This window comes from Notothenia coriiceps, unplaced genomic scaffold, assembly GCF_000735185.1.
Source record: "Notothenia coriiceps isolate Sejong01 unplaced genomic scaffold, NC01 NC01_scaffold00029766, whole genome shotgun sequence".
NCBI lineage: Eukaryota > Metazoa > Chordata > Actinopteri > Perciformes > Nototheniidae > Notothenia > Notothenia coriiceps.
In genome coordinates this window covers 47,852-66,020 of record NW_011362467.1, presented here as the reverse complement: position 1 = coordinate 66,020, position 18,169 = coordinate 47,852, and the positions used below count along the sequence as shown (strand labels likewise).

The 18,169-nt window shown below is 42.2% G+C and overlaps 1 protein-coding gene across 1 annotated transcript in view; it reads left to right on the top strand.

Moving 5' to 3' along the window:
* LOC104959042 (disintegrin and metalloproteinase domain-containing protein 12-like) overlaps positions 1 to 18,169 on the top strand; it is a 73,216-nt gene that overhangs the window by 39,159 nt on the left and 15,888 nt on the right. Inside the window, exons 7-11 of the mRNA XM_010786893.1 lie at positions 7,512 to 7,577; positions 8,149 to 8,220; positions 8,654 to 8,823; positions 9,557 to 9,641; positions 11,537 to 11,685. Of these exons, the coding sequence (XP_010785195.1) occupies positions 7,512 to 7,577; positions 8,149 to 8,220; positions 8,654 to 8,823; positions 9,557 to 9,641; positions 11,537 to 11,685 (542 nt within the window). The remainder of the gene's footprint in view (positions 1 to 7,511; positions 7,578 to 8,148; positions 8,221 to 8,653; positions 8,824 to 9,556; positions 9,642 to 11,536; positions 11,686 to 18,169) is intronic.

Genomic DNA, 18,169 nt, shown 5'->3' with positions numbered 1-18,169 from the left:
ATACAAATTCAAATGTAGATAAAGAGTGAATGTCTTCCTGATACCCATGACTAAAGTAAATCGAGGCATCCGATAGCGAGGCTATTACATCAAGGTAGTTTATGCATACAATAATCTTTCACGCATTACTTTGGAAAGGTGATCATAAGTCAGGTATGTATATCTTATTATATCTTGCAGTATTTAATTCGAATCTGAATATATACCAGAAAGTACCCTGGGTTCAGCGATTATGACCTTGCTGTGCCGTATGGTTTTGTATTGTTTTCAAGACTTCCGTTTAGTCTGTTACGACTCGGTAGTCGACCCCAATAGTCGTGTTTTTGGGTGTGATCTTTCCTCTGTTCTGCCTGAACTACTTGTGTTTTCTCTAGTACTCCTCGGATAACTCTTCCTCAGTCACAGCCCTCCAAAGGCCTAATGAGCTGGCGTCTCTTCGTCAGGGTTTGAGGCCCCATGACGGTGCGCTCCTGAAACACCGTGGCTACTGCGCGGACAATACCACGCGGCGGACATTTGTCTTCGTCTTCTTACCTTCTCTTCTCTATTCTTCGCTCCAGTACTGAGTAACTTCCTAGCAGGGAGTCTATGCATAGACCACAACCTGCGTAGCCGAGAAATAGTTAGATTTCTTAAGAACTAATTCATTCCTGCCGGTTTCATGTAACATCCACTTTCGCGTCTGATTATTTTGCTTATTATTGAACCGTCCACCTACTCCTACGTTGAAACTTATGTACGACGGTGCGCGAAACACACACAATCATGGGATTGTCGTGTCAAAACCTTTATGACTTCGTATGTACAGTTGGAAAGGTTTAGGTTTTTCCATCCAAAAGGCGCACCGTTACACGTGCGGGTTTACTCCATTAAGTCTTCTACCTGGTCATTAATGACATATGTTGTACATAAATTGTATTTAGTAGTAAAATACGTCAAAAAGTCTTCACCATCAAACATTTGTCACGTAAGTTGCTGTATAGACCAGACATTTTACGGGCTTTCATTTTCTACTCTTATTTATAGGGTTTTCAGAGGTGTAAAATAATATAAAATTACACAAAGACCAGGAGAATGTCAACTCTGTCACATCTACTCTACACAGTCCCTACATCTGAGAACACACTGTAACCCATTTCGGTCCAAGGTATAAGAATAAAGGTACAACAACAGTTCAAACGTGTCTCGCTTTTAGAAACACAACAGCGGTATTTAGTCTTTTTATGCGTAATTATTTCATTAAAGGACGTAAGAAATATGACTATTTCACACTATATTTATTACATGTCCCGCAAAGTCTAACTACATAAGTGATTTGTGTAATTGCTGTACGAACCACAACTTTACTAGTCTTTTTCACTTTCTTACCCTTCTATTTATAAGGGTTTAGGTTTAACGTAATATAAAACACACACAAACACCAGGAGAAAGCAACTCGTGGACATCCTACGAAAGGCCTTCTGGTGTGACAGCGGTTGATACAAAAAAGCTCTGTGAATATAATTGCCCCTTTAGGACGCCTGGGTTTACGGAGACACCCCCATTGCCGACGGAAAGGGCGTCGCAATGAGTGGGGCAGACGTGCAACAAAGAGAAAGTCTTTGTCGTCCTCCTGATACAAACATACTACGCTAGTGCGACGTATTGCCACAGGGGTTTCAGGCTCAGGGTCACAGTACCTCACAGTAAAAATAAACAATACAAACCCTTTCGTAACTTTAGCCATCCCTTTCGGTCGATTCGCCATCCGGCATCTTTGTACAGTTTTCGCCATTGATGGCCGGTTTAGTCGATCCAACCGTATAATAATAATAATACATAATATTTATATAGCGCCTTTCACGAAACCCAAGGTCGCTTCACAAGTCGGGCAGGGGGGGGGAGTAGGGGAAAAGAGGCAGACAGGTCAGGGGGCAAGCAAGTAGCGGAAAAATAAACCTATCAAACTAACTATTATATAGTGGGGAAAGCCTTGGTGAAAAGGTGCGTTTTGAGGGCTTTTTTGAAAGTGTCCAGGGTTGGGGCGCTGCGGATTTCGGGGGGGAGAGAGTTCCAGAGGGTGGGGGATGCTACACTGAAAGCTCTGTCACCGAAAGTCCGCAACCTGGTGCGGGGGGTAGAGAGGAGATCCTAGCTTCCGGGATGGAGTGTGGTGGCGGAGAAGGTCAGACAGGTATTGCGGGGCGAGGGCATGGAGGGATTTGTAGGTCAGAAGAAGGAGTTTATACGTGATACGGTGCTTGACTGGGAGCCAGTGGAGGTGGATGAGGGTGGGGGTGATGTGCTGCCAGGGCTTGGTGTGAGTGAGCACCCTGGCAGCCGAGTTCTGCACATACTGGAGCCTGTCCAGGGCTTTACTGGGAACCCCGAACAGGACTCCGTTGCAGTAGTCCAACCGGGAGGAGACGAATGCATGGATGAGGGTCTCGGCCACGGAATCGGAGAGTGATGGTCGTAGACGGGAGATGTTCCTGAGGTGATAGAAGGCAGACTTGGTGATGGATTTGATATGTGACTGAAATGAGAGAGTGGAGTCAAGGATGACACCCAGGTTACGGACTTCGGGAGACGGGGAGATGGAACAGCCGTCAATGTGGAGGAGGAGATCCCCAACCTTCCAGAGCAGTGCCTTGGGGGCCACAACCATGAGCTCAGTCTTCTTACTGTTGAGTTTGAGTAGATTTGCTGTCATCCAGGTTTTTATGGCATGGAGACAATTGACCAGAGACTGTGGAGGGAGCTGGGCAGATGGTGAGGTGCTGAGATAGAGCTGAGTGTCATCAGCGTAGCAGTGGAAATTGAGACCGAAGTGACGTATGATCTGGCCAAGGGGGAGCATGTAAATGGTGAAAAGTAGGGGACCAAGCACGGAGCCTTGGGGGACACCATGGTTGACTGGGGCCGGGGGGGAGGATGAGCCGCTGATGCTGACAAACTGAGACCTGGTTGAGAGATAGGACTGAAACCATGACAGAGCTGTGCCAGTGATGCCAAGGTTGTCGGAGAGGCATTTCAGGAGGACTGTATGAGAAACGGTGTCAAAGGCCGCAGAGAGGTCGAGGAGGATGAGAATACTGATTTGTCCGGAGTCAGCAGCGAGAAGGAGGTCATTAGTGATCTTGAGGAGGGCGGTCTCTGTGCTGTGATGTGCTCTGTAGGCTGACTGTAGGGGTTCGTAGAGCTCATGGTTGGACAGATGTTGATGAAGCTGGGCGGCGACTGCTCTTTCCAAGGTTTTACTAAGGAAAGGAAGGTTGGAGATCGGTCGGTAGTTGTTCAGCTCCTCAGGGTCCAGACCAGGCTTCTTGAGGATGGGAGTGATGGAGGCGGTTTTGAAGCAGGAGGGAACTATTCCAGATGACAGAGAGGAGTTGATGATGTCTGTTATGATGGGGCAGAGGGTGGGACTTTAAACAATTGTTCTGACATATTATACACCAGTCAATTTGCTGATGAATCTTGAAAACAATGGGGAGTTAATGGATAATACAACTATTGGTGACTTGCAGCCCTATATCTGTATTTAACCCTTACTCAAAATGTTAATACATGTTCTGTTTAGGCGCTGTTGACGCCAATAGAGATTTGCAGGTACTCATGCTGTTGACGTGCACTTCCTGTCAGCTAGCCATCATATCTCTCTCTTCCCTTCTCTACCCCATCTGACTCTCATCATCCAGGGGCACTCTGCCAACTCGCCTCTTTATCTTTAAACACTCAAGCAGGGCACAGCGCAGCTTATCAAAGCAGCAGCAGTACACCTCGCTGCCCTCATGTTAGGAGGTGAGTTTGCTTCTATGCCACCAAGTACAGCAAAGCACACTTTATATTCATACTGTTTTGTGTACTTTCTCTATGCTTCTTCTAACAAGGCCTTTTGCTCCTCGGGTAAGAAGAAGTGACAATTTTTCAAAAGAATTCCTTGTGTTTTATATGTTTTCACTTTTTTAATCACCTGTGGGATTACTGTGTGTGTCCACCTCCCTTAAAAGCAGCATCTGTCTTCACTTAGAGATGTTTTCCCTGCTAACTCTGGCATTTTGCTGGGTTAGGAGGGGTAGGGACATGATATTTCAAACTAATGAAAATTGAATCAGATAAAACATATTAAAGTATGATGAGTAAACCCTTATGAGTTATAATCAAATTATCTTTTTCACACTGGTGGAAATTAGCAATATGATCCTACTTGAGTCACCTTTTCCCCTTCTGTCTTTAAAACCCTCTGCATTGTGCTGTTTTCTTTACTTGCGCTAAATCTTTGCAGCCCTCTTAACACAAAATTAAAATGCTGCTCATTGAAGCCAGTTCTATAATCATCAACAGGAATCAACAACTACAGTAAAACATCAGAACATTGCTATTACTTCATGAATAAATAAAACATAACAATGTGATGTCTCAGCCAGCAAAGCCATGTGTTTGGCGTGCTTTCTGAAACAATACTCAATCTCAATGTAACCTTAATGAAATGACTAAACAATTGCTACAATAAAAATCTGATTTAAGAAAATGGAAAGTCCCTCATGCTGCATCACAATTATGGAATGTGTGCTTTTCCTCCTCGGAGAAACATCTGTTTCATCTTTTACCCCACCTATCTGCGTGTCTCCTGTGTTGACCTGATAAATCAGCCATGTTCATCCACTCCTGCCATTCTTCAGCAGTCAGATAGAGATCACTGGAGTCTGTGTTTTCCACTTATCAACGCTCGTCATCTTTAAAGGCCTGTTCCCTCTGAAGATAAAGAGTCTCTATGACCATGGCTCTTATGATTTATCTCTCTGCTCAGTGGGATAGTAAGGAGCTGAGTGTACAATGATGCCATGATGTACAAGCCTGATCTCGCTTTTCAGAGCAAATGGTGTCACTTAGCAGCCGATGCACTCTCCACAGGCGTTTATCAACCTGGGCTCTCAGTATACTGCGCGTCACTAATGGACAATGCTAGATCAGATGGAAAGAATGGGTGAATAATTCAACAAGTAGTAGCTTCTAAAATATATAACAGACCACTTACCAATATCTACATTGCAAATGATCTCTCAAAGAGGTTAAGGTGAGCAATCTTTTATATTGTGCGCACTTGGAATTGAAGTACATGCTCCAACTATAGGAGTGCACTCAGTACAGAACAAGTCTTCGCCAGGTGTGTTCCTCCCAAACAAAGAGGAGTTGAATCCCTCTCAATTGTCTTGTTTTTAACCTAGCCAATATGTCTTTGCCGAACAAAACATTAGTTGACCATTTAAATCAAGAAACAGAGTCAATGTTGGTAGGCAATATAAACGAAGGTCCTTGAGCATACACTCATCAATATATACAAAAAATATAAGACTGATGGGTCCAGCAATATGCGAGATTGGCTTTTGAAAGACAGACCACACACACACACACACACACACACACACACACACACACACACACACACACACACACACACACACACACACACACACACAACTATCCTGCTGGCTGAGTGTTCTGCTATCACACTATGGCCCACTTTCAACCTGAGCCTCTTTATCCGTGCTGGCCTGGCAGCCCGGATCCTCTCCGCTCTTATCTGCCTCCTCCATAGATAAGGCAGGGTGGGCTAGTGTGATCCAATTGCACCCTATGGTGAAATCTCCAGGAGGCCACTGGAGAGGACACACACGGACACTGTGTTCAATCAACTCACTGAAGAGCATGACTGTTCTTTAACAGATTAGTCAGAAGTAAACATGACTTATTTTCTTTCACATGACGTTTTATCCTTTGTCTCTCGATAAAAGTAACAATTGAAAATGAAAAACTGGTTTCTGGACTCAATTCAGTAGATATGTATAAATAAAATCGACTACTAATATATTCAATTATTTAACAGCTTCACTTCTACATAAATGGACAACATTTTCTCCCCTTTTCTTCCCTCAGTTCCTGTTTCCACTCCACTGCTAACTCGATATCACAGAATTAAGGTGAAGAAAGAGGCCGGTATTCTTTTACCATTTGTATGATGAAGAGAATTTAAGAACAAAGGGAAGCTTACCAGCATGAAAGCTTTCAAGCACATTGCACATTGTCTTCATTAAGCAAATGGAGCTGGCTCAGGTGTGGATGAAGATAAAAACGGTATAATTCAACTTTCTGATTGGAGTCTTATCCCTGGGGACGTTTAGGCGGCAACGATTAGTCAACTAATAGCTGAGTCTATGATGTTCAAATGAATACATTAGAGGTTTAATAATATAATGTAATACATAATATTTATATAGCGCCTTTCACGAAACCCAAGGTCGCTTTACAAGTCGGGTAGGGNCACACACACACACACACACACACACACACACACACACACGCGCGCGGGCGCGCGCACACACACACACACACACACACACACACACACACACACACACACACAACTGTGTGTGTGTGTGTGTGTGTGTGTGTGTGTGTGTGTGTGTGTGTGCGCGCGCCCGCGCGCGTGTGTGTGTGTGTGTGTGTGTGTGTGTGTGTGTGTGTGTGTGTGTGTGTGTGTGTGTGTGTGTGTGTGTGTGTGTGTGTGTGTGTGTGTGTGAACTGAAACATGAGAGCAACGTCTGCTCCATGGACAGGAGTTGTATTTGCCTCGGTTTGAAAGAGCCTCAAAACAATCATTTCCATGTCCTCCCTTTGCTTTTTGTCCTTAACTTATTTTATGAAAATATGTGTTTCTTACCTTTTTTCAGTCATCCTATTTTCAGCCATGCTAGACGTTTAGCTTGGTCTGCTCGTCTGTGTTCAGACATTAATTGTTCGAAGGACGAATTTCCCTCTGTGATACACATCTTCTACTTTTCTCTTTTGCTCTAATAATGAGTGATCGATTTGGTTATAATTCTCTGCACCTGATTCCTGCTTCTTTGTTCAAAGTTTGGACTATGATCCTTGACCACACCAAAAGAGATAAATATACACTAACAAATGTTATTTGAAAACCTTTACCATTTAAGAAAATTGTGAACGTGCCTTCTTATATTTGGATATCATTCTCATTAGTCCATACTCCACTGTTTTAGTTAGTTGATGGAGTCATTGTGGAGTTGTAATATAAATCAATACTTAGCATGTCACATGCTCTTTTAATTTCAGAAAGAAAAGCCAGGGGGGGTTATGCTGTTTAATGTCAATCCAGTGCAGGCATCATTGTCTAAAAACAATGATTTATTTGTGTTGTCAGAGTAACATGTGACCTTATTGGGTCACTGTAAGGTGTTCAGATTGCTTTGTGATTCTTGTGTCTGCTGCCTTAAGTGTAGAGTGGAAAGTGTGTATTGAGTGGCCACCTACTAAATCCAAGCCGCCATTTCCAGAGAGCTGCGGTTAAGTGTGTCCTCCTAATGTCCTTCTTCTTCTTTCTCTGTTCTCTCTCTTCCTTTTTATCTCTCTTGGTTTATCACTTTGTCATTACCACATTTATTCCCTCTCCAATTTATTGCTCATTCTTGCCTCGTCACCACCTATTCTCCTTTCACTCACTCATGCAGCATAAACGCCACGTCCAGACTACGACCAAGTATGTGGAGTTGATCATTGTCGCTGACAACAGAGAGGTAAGCAGAGGTCAAAAGTTCCTGCACTATTCACCGTTTCCAGCCATATCCTCAGCTAAAAAGCTCAGAGGTCACCTACTTAGCTGACCCTCATTCCCCTCGAGACGTAGATAAGATGACTCCAACCTTTACATTGTTTCGCCTTTAGTGTGTCAACTTACTCATATGCTTGCCTGTCCTACTCCCTTACACATAATTTGACCACATGACTCATAAATGAACCATTCCATTATTATCTAAAATCTCAGCCTTAAGATCAAGGGCAAAGAGAAGAAAGTGTAGGTCAATGTCACAAGCTTCAGAGCCACAGAAAGTGAATGGATGCTGGATAAAAGACAAGGTGGTTGAGGTTATCTCTTAATCCAAAGCTCCACTCAGGAGCTCTTTGATGATAGCAACTGCAGTGGAATCAACACGACACTGTGAAGACATTTCCAAAGCTAGTGAAGTGCTGATATACGATGCAGTATTGATATACTTCCCAAATAATGTCTTTGATGGAAATAAACATTCAAGAGGGAGGATCACCTCCCTTTCCCCTTGCTTTACTCTGTCTGTTTGTGTTGTTCAGTTTCAGAAGCAAGGCAAGGACATGGAGAAGGTCAAGCAGCGGCTGGCTGAGATCGCCAATTACGTGGACAAGGTAACAATCAAATCAACACAGGGGATGTGGTGTAAGCGTCTGATTTATTAGAGGTCACATCAAGCCTGCTGAGAATTAACCGACCTGCGAGCAGAGGCTGATTGGATTATGAATGGACGATCAATTCCATAACTCGGCTGAGAAATGTTGTGAAAAGGCCGCTGTAATAATACGTTCCGTGGGTGGAGGTTTAATAAAACAGAAGAGAAACATGATTCGTTCATACGGAAAGTCATACGTAGATTAATGGTTAAGGATTTGTTCAGAGCCTCTCATCATTTTTAAGCAACTTCTGTATAGCATTTTTGTTTAAATAAGTAATGTACAGTGAAGAGAATAACATACATGTTATGAGAGGCAGATCATAAGCCCTTAACCTAGAAAGACGTCTCTCTCTCCCTCTCTACCTCCCCCCTCTCTCCTCAACATTCAGTTCTACAGGGCTCTGAATATCCGCGTGGCCCTGGTGGGCCTGGAAGTATGGAGTGATGTAGACAAATGCCCCATAACCCAGGACCCCTTCACCACCTTGCATGAGTTCCTAGACTGGAGGAAGGTCAAGCTGCTCCCTAAGAAGCCTCATGATAACGCCCAGCTGATCAGGTAGATCTGCAGTTGTAGCGTACAACTTGATAGTTGCGTTCTAAAAGTCACTATTTGAAATAGATTATACTATTTCCAAATTATTGAGAGCAAATAATGCAATTGTTTTGGATCGGTCTTTGGGTTTCATTAACTTGAAGCTAAATTGACTGTGATGTTTTGTAATATTAACTTGTGTTGTGTCTGTTCTTTTGAGCTACCCTCAAAGGTGCCCTGCAGTGTGAATGGAACATAGACACCACACAGTTTTGTTGAAAGGAAAATAAATCTGATTTCCTACCTCATAAAACAATTGCCAAAATATTTCTAAACCAGTCCTATCCAATCCAGGCTTCATAAGATGCTTACAAAATAAAAAATAAAATGTTTTCTATTGTTAAAATGACATTGTGTGGTTGTCAAATATAGACAAAACTTTTTATTTAGTTTGTCTGTCTTTCTTTCTGTTGGTTGGTCTGCTCGCCACTTTGCTAGAACGTTACGCTGAAATGTGTTAGCTTTACCCCAAAGCAACCCCTACGGATATTTGGCGTGCAGGCCTAATCAGTAGCCAATGAAACGATTCCAAACCATGCTAGTCATGAAAAAACCCACTACTACTCAACATTTGCATAACAGCCCTTAAATATTTCTCTATAGTTCACAGCATTAGAAGTCAAAGACCCTCCAGAGGGCATTTACCTTGACAGTTGAAGTATCAAAGATCTGATGACCTTCGTTGTCTTCCCCTTAGTGGGGTCTATTTCCAGGGCACCACCATTGGTATGGCACCCATCATGAGTATGTGCACAGCAGAGCAGTCGGGGGGGATCGTCATGGTACGTACACCTATGCTCTACTGAATGTACTAACTAATATTCCATCCTGAAGCAAAAGGAGTACAAAATAAATATTTGGTGTGTTTCTGACTTCCAGAAAGTAGACCAGACTTATTTTATCATTTCCCTCCCCCTGCCCTCCGCTCTTCGCCTGGTTCTCCCCCCTCCCTCCTGTCTGACATAATACTCTCATATTTCTCCCCTGAGTCTCTTGTGTAAGGGTTGAGCTAAGGATTCCAGAGTTGATATTAACTTGTATTAACAGGGCACACACATCATTGTGACCTTTCTTCCCAGGAAGGCTAAGTTAGTATGCATAGCACCCTCCACTTAGCGCTGATAAATCAAAGCGCGTATCGATTACACGAGTGGAAACCATTGCTTCTTAATGAGGTGCAACAAATTAGTGAATTTAAGGGTACTGCATATCCCCGAATGAAAACGTAGGTGCATGTTGTAAATGATCGCCTATTAAAGAACTGCAACCCTATGTGCCCATATCATGTTGTATTAGTGCAAGTCATGCTATTATTTTATACTCCCATGTGTGAGTGGCTGCTTGTCTGGCTGGCTGGTGGTAAGCTTCACAGCAAGTCCCCAGATGGTTCTTCACTCTTGTCCTTGCAGATGGTAAAGTGGGGACTTAGTCATTATGATAGAGCTCTACATACCACATATATCAGATAAGGGACATAAAGAATTAGTCTCGAACCGCAGACTCTTCCGTGGGAAAACTACAACCCTGTTGTCTCAGTTGTCTCGCTAACTTACAAAGAACTCATTAGCCAACTTCCCCTATGGGTCTCCTTGTTATTTTTCTAAGCAGTTACATCTTAAACATCCATTCAGGAACCATCTGGAATATCCATTTACCAGCCCCAAATGTTACATTCATTTCTGAGGTGTGGCGAAACAGAACGCAGACAGTGGCATGTAGTGCCCTCTTGTGCACCCAAGCCTCATCAGTCAGCAAAGGTGTTTTGGAAACTGAACTAGAGGGTTTTCTTTTCATGGATTTTTGGCTGCGCAGTTGAAACCCGGAGAGTGCTGACAGCTGATGACCGTTACTGTCAAAAGCCCCCAGCAGAGCATTTCATCAGACTGTACAGCTCTACTGAATAATGCACAATGACTGAAGACTCCAGAGACAAGGTGCTCTGATGCCCAGTGCTGCATGCATGAGGAGCTGATAGCGGATGGCGCTACATTATTTATCCGGCCTCTTCATGTGTTCATGTTTTACACACCTTTCAGGAACTCTCGGGACCTCCACCAACACAGCTTTCACAGTGACAACTTCATCTTGCCAGTGCATCCTCTAGCACTGTGTGTTTTTTCAATTCTCTGTTATCTTTGCTGGCTGTGTGATTTTTAAGCTATCCTCAAGCAGAGTTTTTCTTTTAACTTTTTGTCAGTTTTGTGTGGATGAAGCTGCACATCTGGCTTGGTCAAAGTTTGCAGAGCAAGCTGAAGGTGACAGCCCGCAGTCTGTCGTTGTATTCCTCATTTCAGTACCACAACGTCGAGCAGAGAAAATGCTCTGATAAGCACAGATCCAACAGCGTTGTTTTTTTTATCTTGGCACTTTGCAATTACACTCACTTGTTTTGAGACATGTTTTTCCAGTAGGTCCTGGGGGGTAACAGTCATTTGGCTGCCATTACATTTTTGTTATTTGTTACTTTCCTCTTAGAATGTATCAGGGAGGTCTGTTTTAATAAGCTATTGTTAGCTACAGAGCAGTTACTGATCACATTTCATTAAAAGACGTTGCTTGTATCATGTCCAGTCTATAACTATACTTGATAAATCTGACTCGTAAATTGAAGAGATTACAATTATTAAGAAGCAATGTCTTGTTAAGTTTCTGCATGATTGATATTTGTCTTTTGTAGGACCATTCAGACAACCCCCTGGGCGCTGCAGTCACTCTGGCCCACGAGCTTGGACACAACTTTGGAATGAACCATGACACCCCGGAGAGGGGGTGTGGCTGCAGGGTGACCGTGGACCGTGGAGGATGCATCATGACTCCCTCCACCGGGTGAGTCACAGCTTCCACCTTAACAATTAAGAGTCAATCGATCTTCAGGATTGCTGACTTCTTACTCTCTTCTGCAATATCCTAGATTGCGGGAGTATTATTTCAGCTAGTTCGCCTTTATCAGCCTAAGGACATATGCTATCATTCACTGCTTCAGTGCACTCCAGTGGGGCCGCTTTTGGTTAGGCTTTAAAAATGACGTCTTACTCCAAAACCATCTGAAATGCATCAATCGTAATGTCAAGCCATCATTAAGTTTGCATTAATCCAGTCCCTTATTGAGACGAGTGTGGCTCAAAAGAGTCCAGATTGTGATCATATGTAAACATTATTCCACATGCTCTCTATTTGTAATTTATTGTCTATAGAGAGGTAAGCAAATAATGCTGTTGAACTGCTGGACCATTTTGGTTTATGACAAATTCAACAGCTGTTTTAATGCCCTAAGGCAATATGACTCATGCTGATGGGAAGCCAATGGTTCAGTCGCAGTGCATGGACAAAGCAATACAATTTAACTTACTCTGACACAATTTAGCTGACCTCCAATAAACAAAGTAAGATGTGCAGAAAGGCATCTGCTGTCTAATACCACCCTTCCCTGCATGAACGAGCACATTTCTTAATTTGCAAAAGTTGTGGATAGCACTTGGTATTTTTTTAGTGCCACCTCCTTCATGGGACTTCATGCACACGCGTGCAATTTCTAAATAGCAAAGCCGTGGTCATTTGGGATTTAATTGTTTCATTCACTCACAACACTCCACAAAACCATGATGGCACCTCACAAAACTATGATGTACAGACTCTCTTGTTTTGATACTGTTGTGTAATAGAAGCTTCGAATGAAGAACCAAGCTAATCTTGTCCAAACTGAATGTGTTTGAAACGGGAAAATGCACTCATATTCATTTCTATATCATAATGGGAAAGAGTAAGAGCAGGACACATACTTGCACTTTAAAATAAAAGCATTTCCTGTGAAACATTTTACCCTTAACTTCTATCAAGAAGCAAATAAAAAAATGTTTTTACTGCCTTAAATAAAATAAGTGAGAACAGATACCAACAGGGATTTAAGTTAAGCAGAGCCATACCATTTACTTTAGTAAAAAAATAGCATATATTTGTTAATTATGAATTATTATAACTTACATCTTGTCAGACCGAGCAGTGGGATAGGGATTTGTTAGGCGTTAACATTGGGTATCAGTTCAAGCCGAAGGTCTTGTGGTCTGTGGGAAACACAGATTGGTGTTTATGTTGGAAACATCCCTTTTGTATTTGGTTTGGTTTGAAAAACAGGGTAACACTATTCTTGAATATAGACTCATAAAGCGACACAGCAGTAAAATGTAGAATTATTATTAGCTCAAATGATGAGGGTATCCTTGGTCAAGGACTTTATCCTAAAATTGGCAACAACATGAAGTAGTAAAAAAAGCTAGAAATACTGGCCCTCTCCTTTTCCACTTTATCCACAGCAAGTTAGAGAGTGATTCTATTCTTTGAAATACATTCATCTTTAATGGTGGATAATCTCTCTGCAGCTCCAAATAAATAGTTAAAGACTGTCTATTATATATGTTGTATGTAGGGAAAGCCTACACATTTCCCTTAAAATATCTCATTCTGAAGTCATACGTAGCTATGACGAAATTCTCTAAATGTGAAAGAATGTAATTTCTACCAAACATAGACTGGTAAGAAATGTGCATGAATATTTAGTTTTTTGTTCTGCTCTCCACGGAGAGAGTGCTTTTTATCTGACAAAAGAAAGAAATGATCTCGCCATTGGTTTTAAAGTAATCCCCTGAACATCTCCTTATCCGTCCATATTGCTGCTCTGTGATTTAATCCAGGATTAAGGAAGCAATACATTTAAATAAGGATGTTAAAGAACTCAATTGCCTCATTCTGCTTCCTCAGTTAATTCCAGGTCAGGACTATACACTCTCTGCCTGAGGCGGCACTACATCTCCCATGAGTCCAACTCAATCCCCTCCTAGTTCAATGCTTTAAAACCCAACGTGGCCACACACACACACACACACACACACACACACACACACACACACACACACACACACACACACACACACAGGCTCTGCTGCAGTCACCTGAAAGTTGTTCATCACCCATCAGCTACAGTTATTTGTTCATAGCATTGACTGCCATGTGTTCCTTGGCAGGCAACCAGCTCGTTCAAAGCGCAATGTGATTATACAAAATGCCTCTTCACAAGGCCAAGAGTTGGATGAGTTGGTACAAAAGGCCCGTCGATAACCAGCCCCTGCATTCAATAATAGAAAGTACTGGCATAACTCGCCTACACTTACTCAGCAAGGAGTACCTTGAGTTTTTTAGTTTTGATTGATCTTTCATTTTAATCAACTAGAGCACAAGAGTGTCTTCATCAGTGCATTGTTAAGAAAGACACCCATCAAGCTCTGCTGGCCTCGCTGCTTGAGATAATAGGATCCAGTTCATGGTGGTGGGGGGGCAGTGAAACTGTAACTGTCCCAGAGCCAGCTGCACATCTGCACAGAGCACTGCTTGTTTCCTGCTCACATTGGTCACGGACAATTGTCGCTTCCTCCTTTCCTATCCACCCCCCCCATTAGTGATAAATGAGAACAGGCTGGAGTCTTATCCTTTGAGTACATAACTTAAAGGAACACACATCAACTGAGCTGCTGCAGGGTAATCCATTGAAAGAAGGACATACATAAGTGCACAGTACTCAGAAAGGTCCTTCTCTCTTAAATACTAAAACAGGAACTCCACAGGGCTCTATGTTTGGTCCACTATTGGTTCATCTTTAGCTTTCAATTACAAGGTGTGCTTATTGGAGTGCCTTTTAATACAGGTTGGTTACAGCACATGCCACGTTACTGCCAAGTCCTTAGTGCCGCCCCCCCCCTTTCTAGCCTATGACTCTAAAAACAACATTAGTGCCCGTTTTACGGTATTTAGAGAAGATGGATATGTGAGCAGTCAGAAGGGAGCCTATCTAAAAACAATGACACTTATATATTCATTTTCTTCCTTTCAGTGTACAAATTGCATTCTGATTTAAATTTTAAATATTTATTTTGTAAAAGCACTTATCCGTGCTATGGAGCTGCATTGCAAGATGTTGATGGACAGATAGATACCAAGATGCATTATTAAGACAGGGTTCACACACTCATGGGTTGAAGACCTTAGTAAGATTTTGAATGCTGGGCATGAACACCATCAGACAGAGATTGATATATTTCCCTTATTATAAAATAATCAAGAATCAAAATCACAGAAACTGAACCAAGGTCCAAGGCATGTCTTGGAAATGTGACCCGTGCCCCTCTCAAGAACAGGAACTCTCTTCTCTGCCTTGTTTAATTGTGTCCATAGGGAAATCAATGTGAAAAGGCTCTTCGGTATCTACAACATAGGCCAGACTCCTAGGCACCAAAGGCCACAACAGATCATATCACCTAATGTCATCAGCAAAGCTCCAGCTCTTCATGCTCAAAGGAGGCTGTAAAATTAATAATAAATGTGTAGTCAAGGAACTATGGTTTTGAATTACTTAAGCAACTATTAAGTATTTGTCATGCTTACAGTTGTCACAGTCAGGTTTGAATTAACGTGCGTTCACATTTGTGCTGGAAGATCAAGGTCCACCAAAGCAAAATAAAACCGTCATAGCAGTACAAAAACATAGTCACGATCAGTGTTTTTTTCAACTTTGCCTCATGATTATTGTAATTGGTGATAAAATAGGTCTGAATGTATGTTCATATTGAGCACTAAAATCCTATATAAACAAGACTTTCAACATTTAAAAAAAAAGTGTTATTTTTCTCATCACTGTAGGCACACTACCATTACACTTGATTTAGAAGAGCAACCCTTTCATCTTACATTTTTGCTTCATTTCAGCTTTGATTTTATTTTTTTATTTTTATCCTGAAGCTCTAAAAGCATTTGGATAAGATCATTCAATCTCCTCCTAGAGCACCACTGTGTTCTTTTTAACCAAATATCTCTCAGAGGGGCATGGGGAGTGGCTCCTTATTTTCAGCTAAAGTAACAGACAGAGAATCAGCACTTTGGAAACAGGGCTGAAACAGAGGGGATTATGACATGCTAACATGCATGATCTGCCAAACACTTCAGAGACATGTTTTGCATATATCTGAGACCTACAATATATTGATGAAAAACAGTATAATAGGGGACCTTTAAATGGCACACTGTCTTTACAGGATCACTGTCGAAAAAGTCTTTAATTCATTATTTTAGTTTTTAAATGACATTGATTATAAATTGCAAGAGTCAATTTAATCAATTTGTTGTGTCTTCATATACGGATTTGTGTCTTTGTACTGTCTTACTTTACTTCTCTACCCTAATGTAGGTCATTTTTTCATCTGTCCCCTTGTCGAAGCTGCTGAATTGTTAGATGTTTGAAAGCCTTTGGCACTGTAATATTATTACAGTGTGTGGTAGATCAAGGGGGGCCTGTAATATATCTGGGAATGATTCCTTATCAGCAGACCTCCCACAGGTCTGTTAAAGCCTTGTCTGGTAACTGACCGTTGCTAAGATCCTGTGATTGCATGGTACACTCCATCAACCATCAACTGAAGCCTAGCAACCAACTGTCAAAAACTGAAGTTAGGTTAGAGAAGACAAGAGAAGAAAAACACAAAGAACAGAGAAAAATGTACCCAATAATGGAATTGGCGGTGGATAACAATGCAACAATGTGGGACAGAACAAAGAGCACACAAAGAGAATAGACGGAGGTGAACAAGACTCTTCCTTCCTGAAGCCCAAACTGCATTTGAACCAGCCGGAAGGTCACACTGGGTCTTTTCTCTTGCGGTGGTGGCGTAGACTCCTATGGGACGAGTTGTTGTCTAAAGGGTCTTTAGTCTGCTATGAGCTCCAGATGTGCCCACCGTGATTTGCCCTGGCACTGCTTTTCCTCCCCTGGGGGCCCGCAGCTGCTTAATGCCATCCACTGTAATTCACTGATGCCTCTTCCTTTCCACAGCCATTATTCCTCCACCCACCCCCACACCGTCGCAGGATAGACCAATTATTTCTGTATTGCGTCTCATAAAGAACAGCTGGATCCTGAGCTCATGCATCTCAGAGATGTGAGCTGTGATGTGAGTGTTTGTCATGGCTTGCATTGGCTGGTAACTGAAGTACAGGGCTGAGTTCATGGAAATTGAATGAATTCAGCAAAACAGGGTGTGCAACCAGAGCAGGCAATTTTGGTTCGGGCTAAGGGGGCAAGGAAGAAATCAACAACAGCACTTACTAAGGAAGTGGTCTGCCAGCCTTGACAGCTGTTCATCATAGCAAGGTCCCCTGAGAGACTCAACTGGGAGGGAAGAAAAAAGAAGGGTGTTATAATGGCTGTTATTACAGCTTTCCTTATTGGTATTTCCTTTTGCCATTACATGTCATTACAGATCAACTCTGATATTTTGCTTTAGTCCAGAGTGTAAAGAGATCTGTTTCAAGGTACCCCATTTTCACCTAACACAACCTCTGAATAGTATTGATGTTAGAGAGCAGGCGGTTGTGTGTTTGGGGAGGGGGTCAGCAGCAGGAGTTGATGTAAGCCTCCTCCACACATGACGGAAATCAAAGGCAAGCCGAGAATGAGGTCATGTCAAAACATTCACAGAGTGTCATGACATATTTAGAGCCGTATTAGCATGTGAAACCCAATCACAGAAACACAGTCTTGTCGACATTGAGTCGCATAGAAAGGCCTCCTTCTCTAAGCTGAAAATCTAAGGAGAGAAAGTAGTTATTTTACTGCTTCTGCGTCAACACAGCCATCTGCCTCACTTCAGCCTTGAAGCTGGAAACAAATGGGCAACTCCAGCACATTTAACCTCATGTAGAAGAACCTCATCGAGCTGCATCTTTTTGGGCTGCCACAGCAGCTCAGCCTGTGCATGAATTGTTCTTATGCACACCTGTTCTTCAAAAGAGCTTATTGAAATATGTCGAGGCATTTACAGTTGTGCTACAACCAGACATATTTGCTGTCATTTCATCACTGTGATTTTCTAGACACCAAAAAAAAACCTTGCAAGCTCAATAGAACATTTCCCCTGCTGTCATACATTAAATACATTATGCACTCAATACATGGTAATGTCTTGGGTTTACACTGGCACTTTCCTTGCTGCTCTTAATTATATACAACTCTGAAATGGACACATTTTATAGTCAAAATCATTCAAATTAATGCTTACAAATGTTCTCGAACAAACATGTGGTTTTACTGAGTCTGCATATTTTGACTCACATATATTGCATGTGGTGCGCATGTAAAAAGAAAAAAAAATGTGCAGCTAAGTTGACCTGGATCCCCCACATAGTGTGTCATATATGCACTCATCCGTGTGCCAGACGAGCACATATATTACTCACAGATTGACTCATTCTGGCCATATTGGGCTTTTAT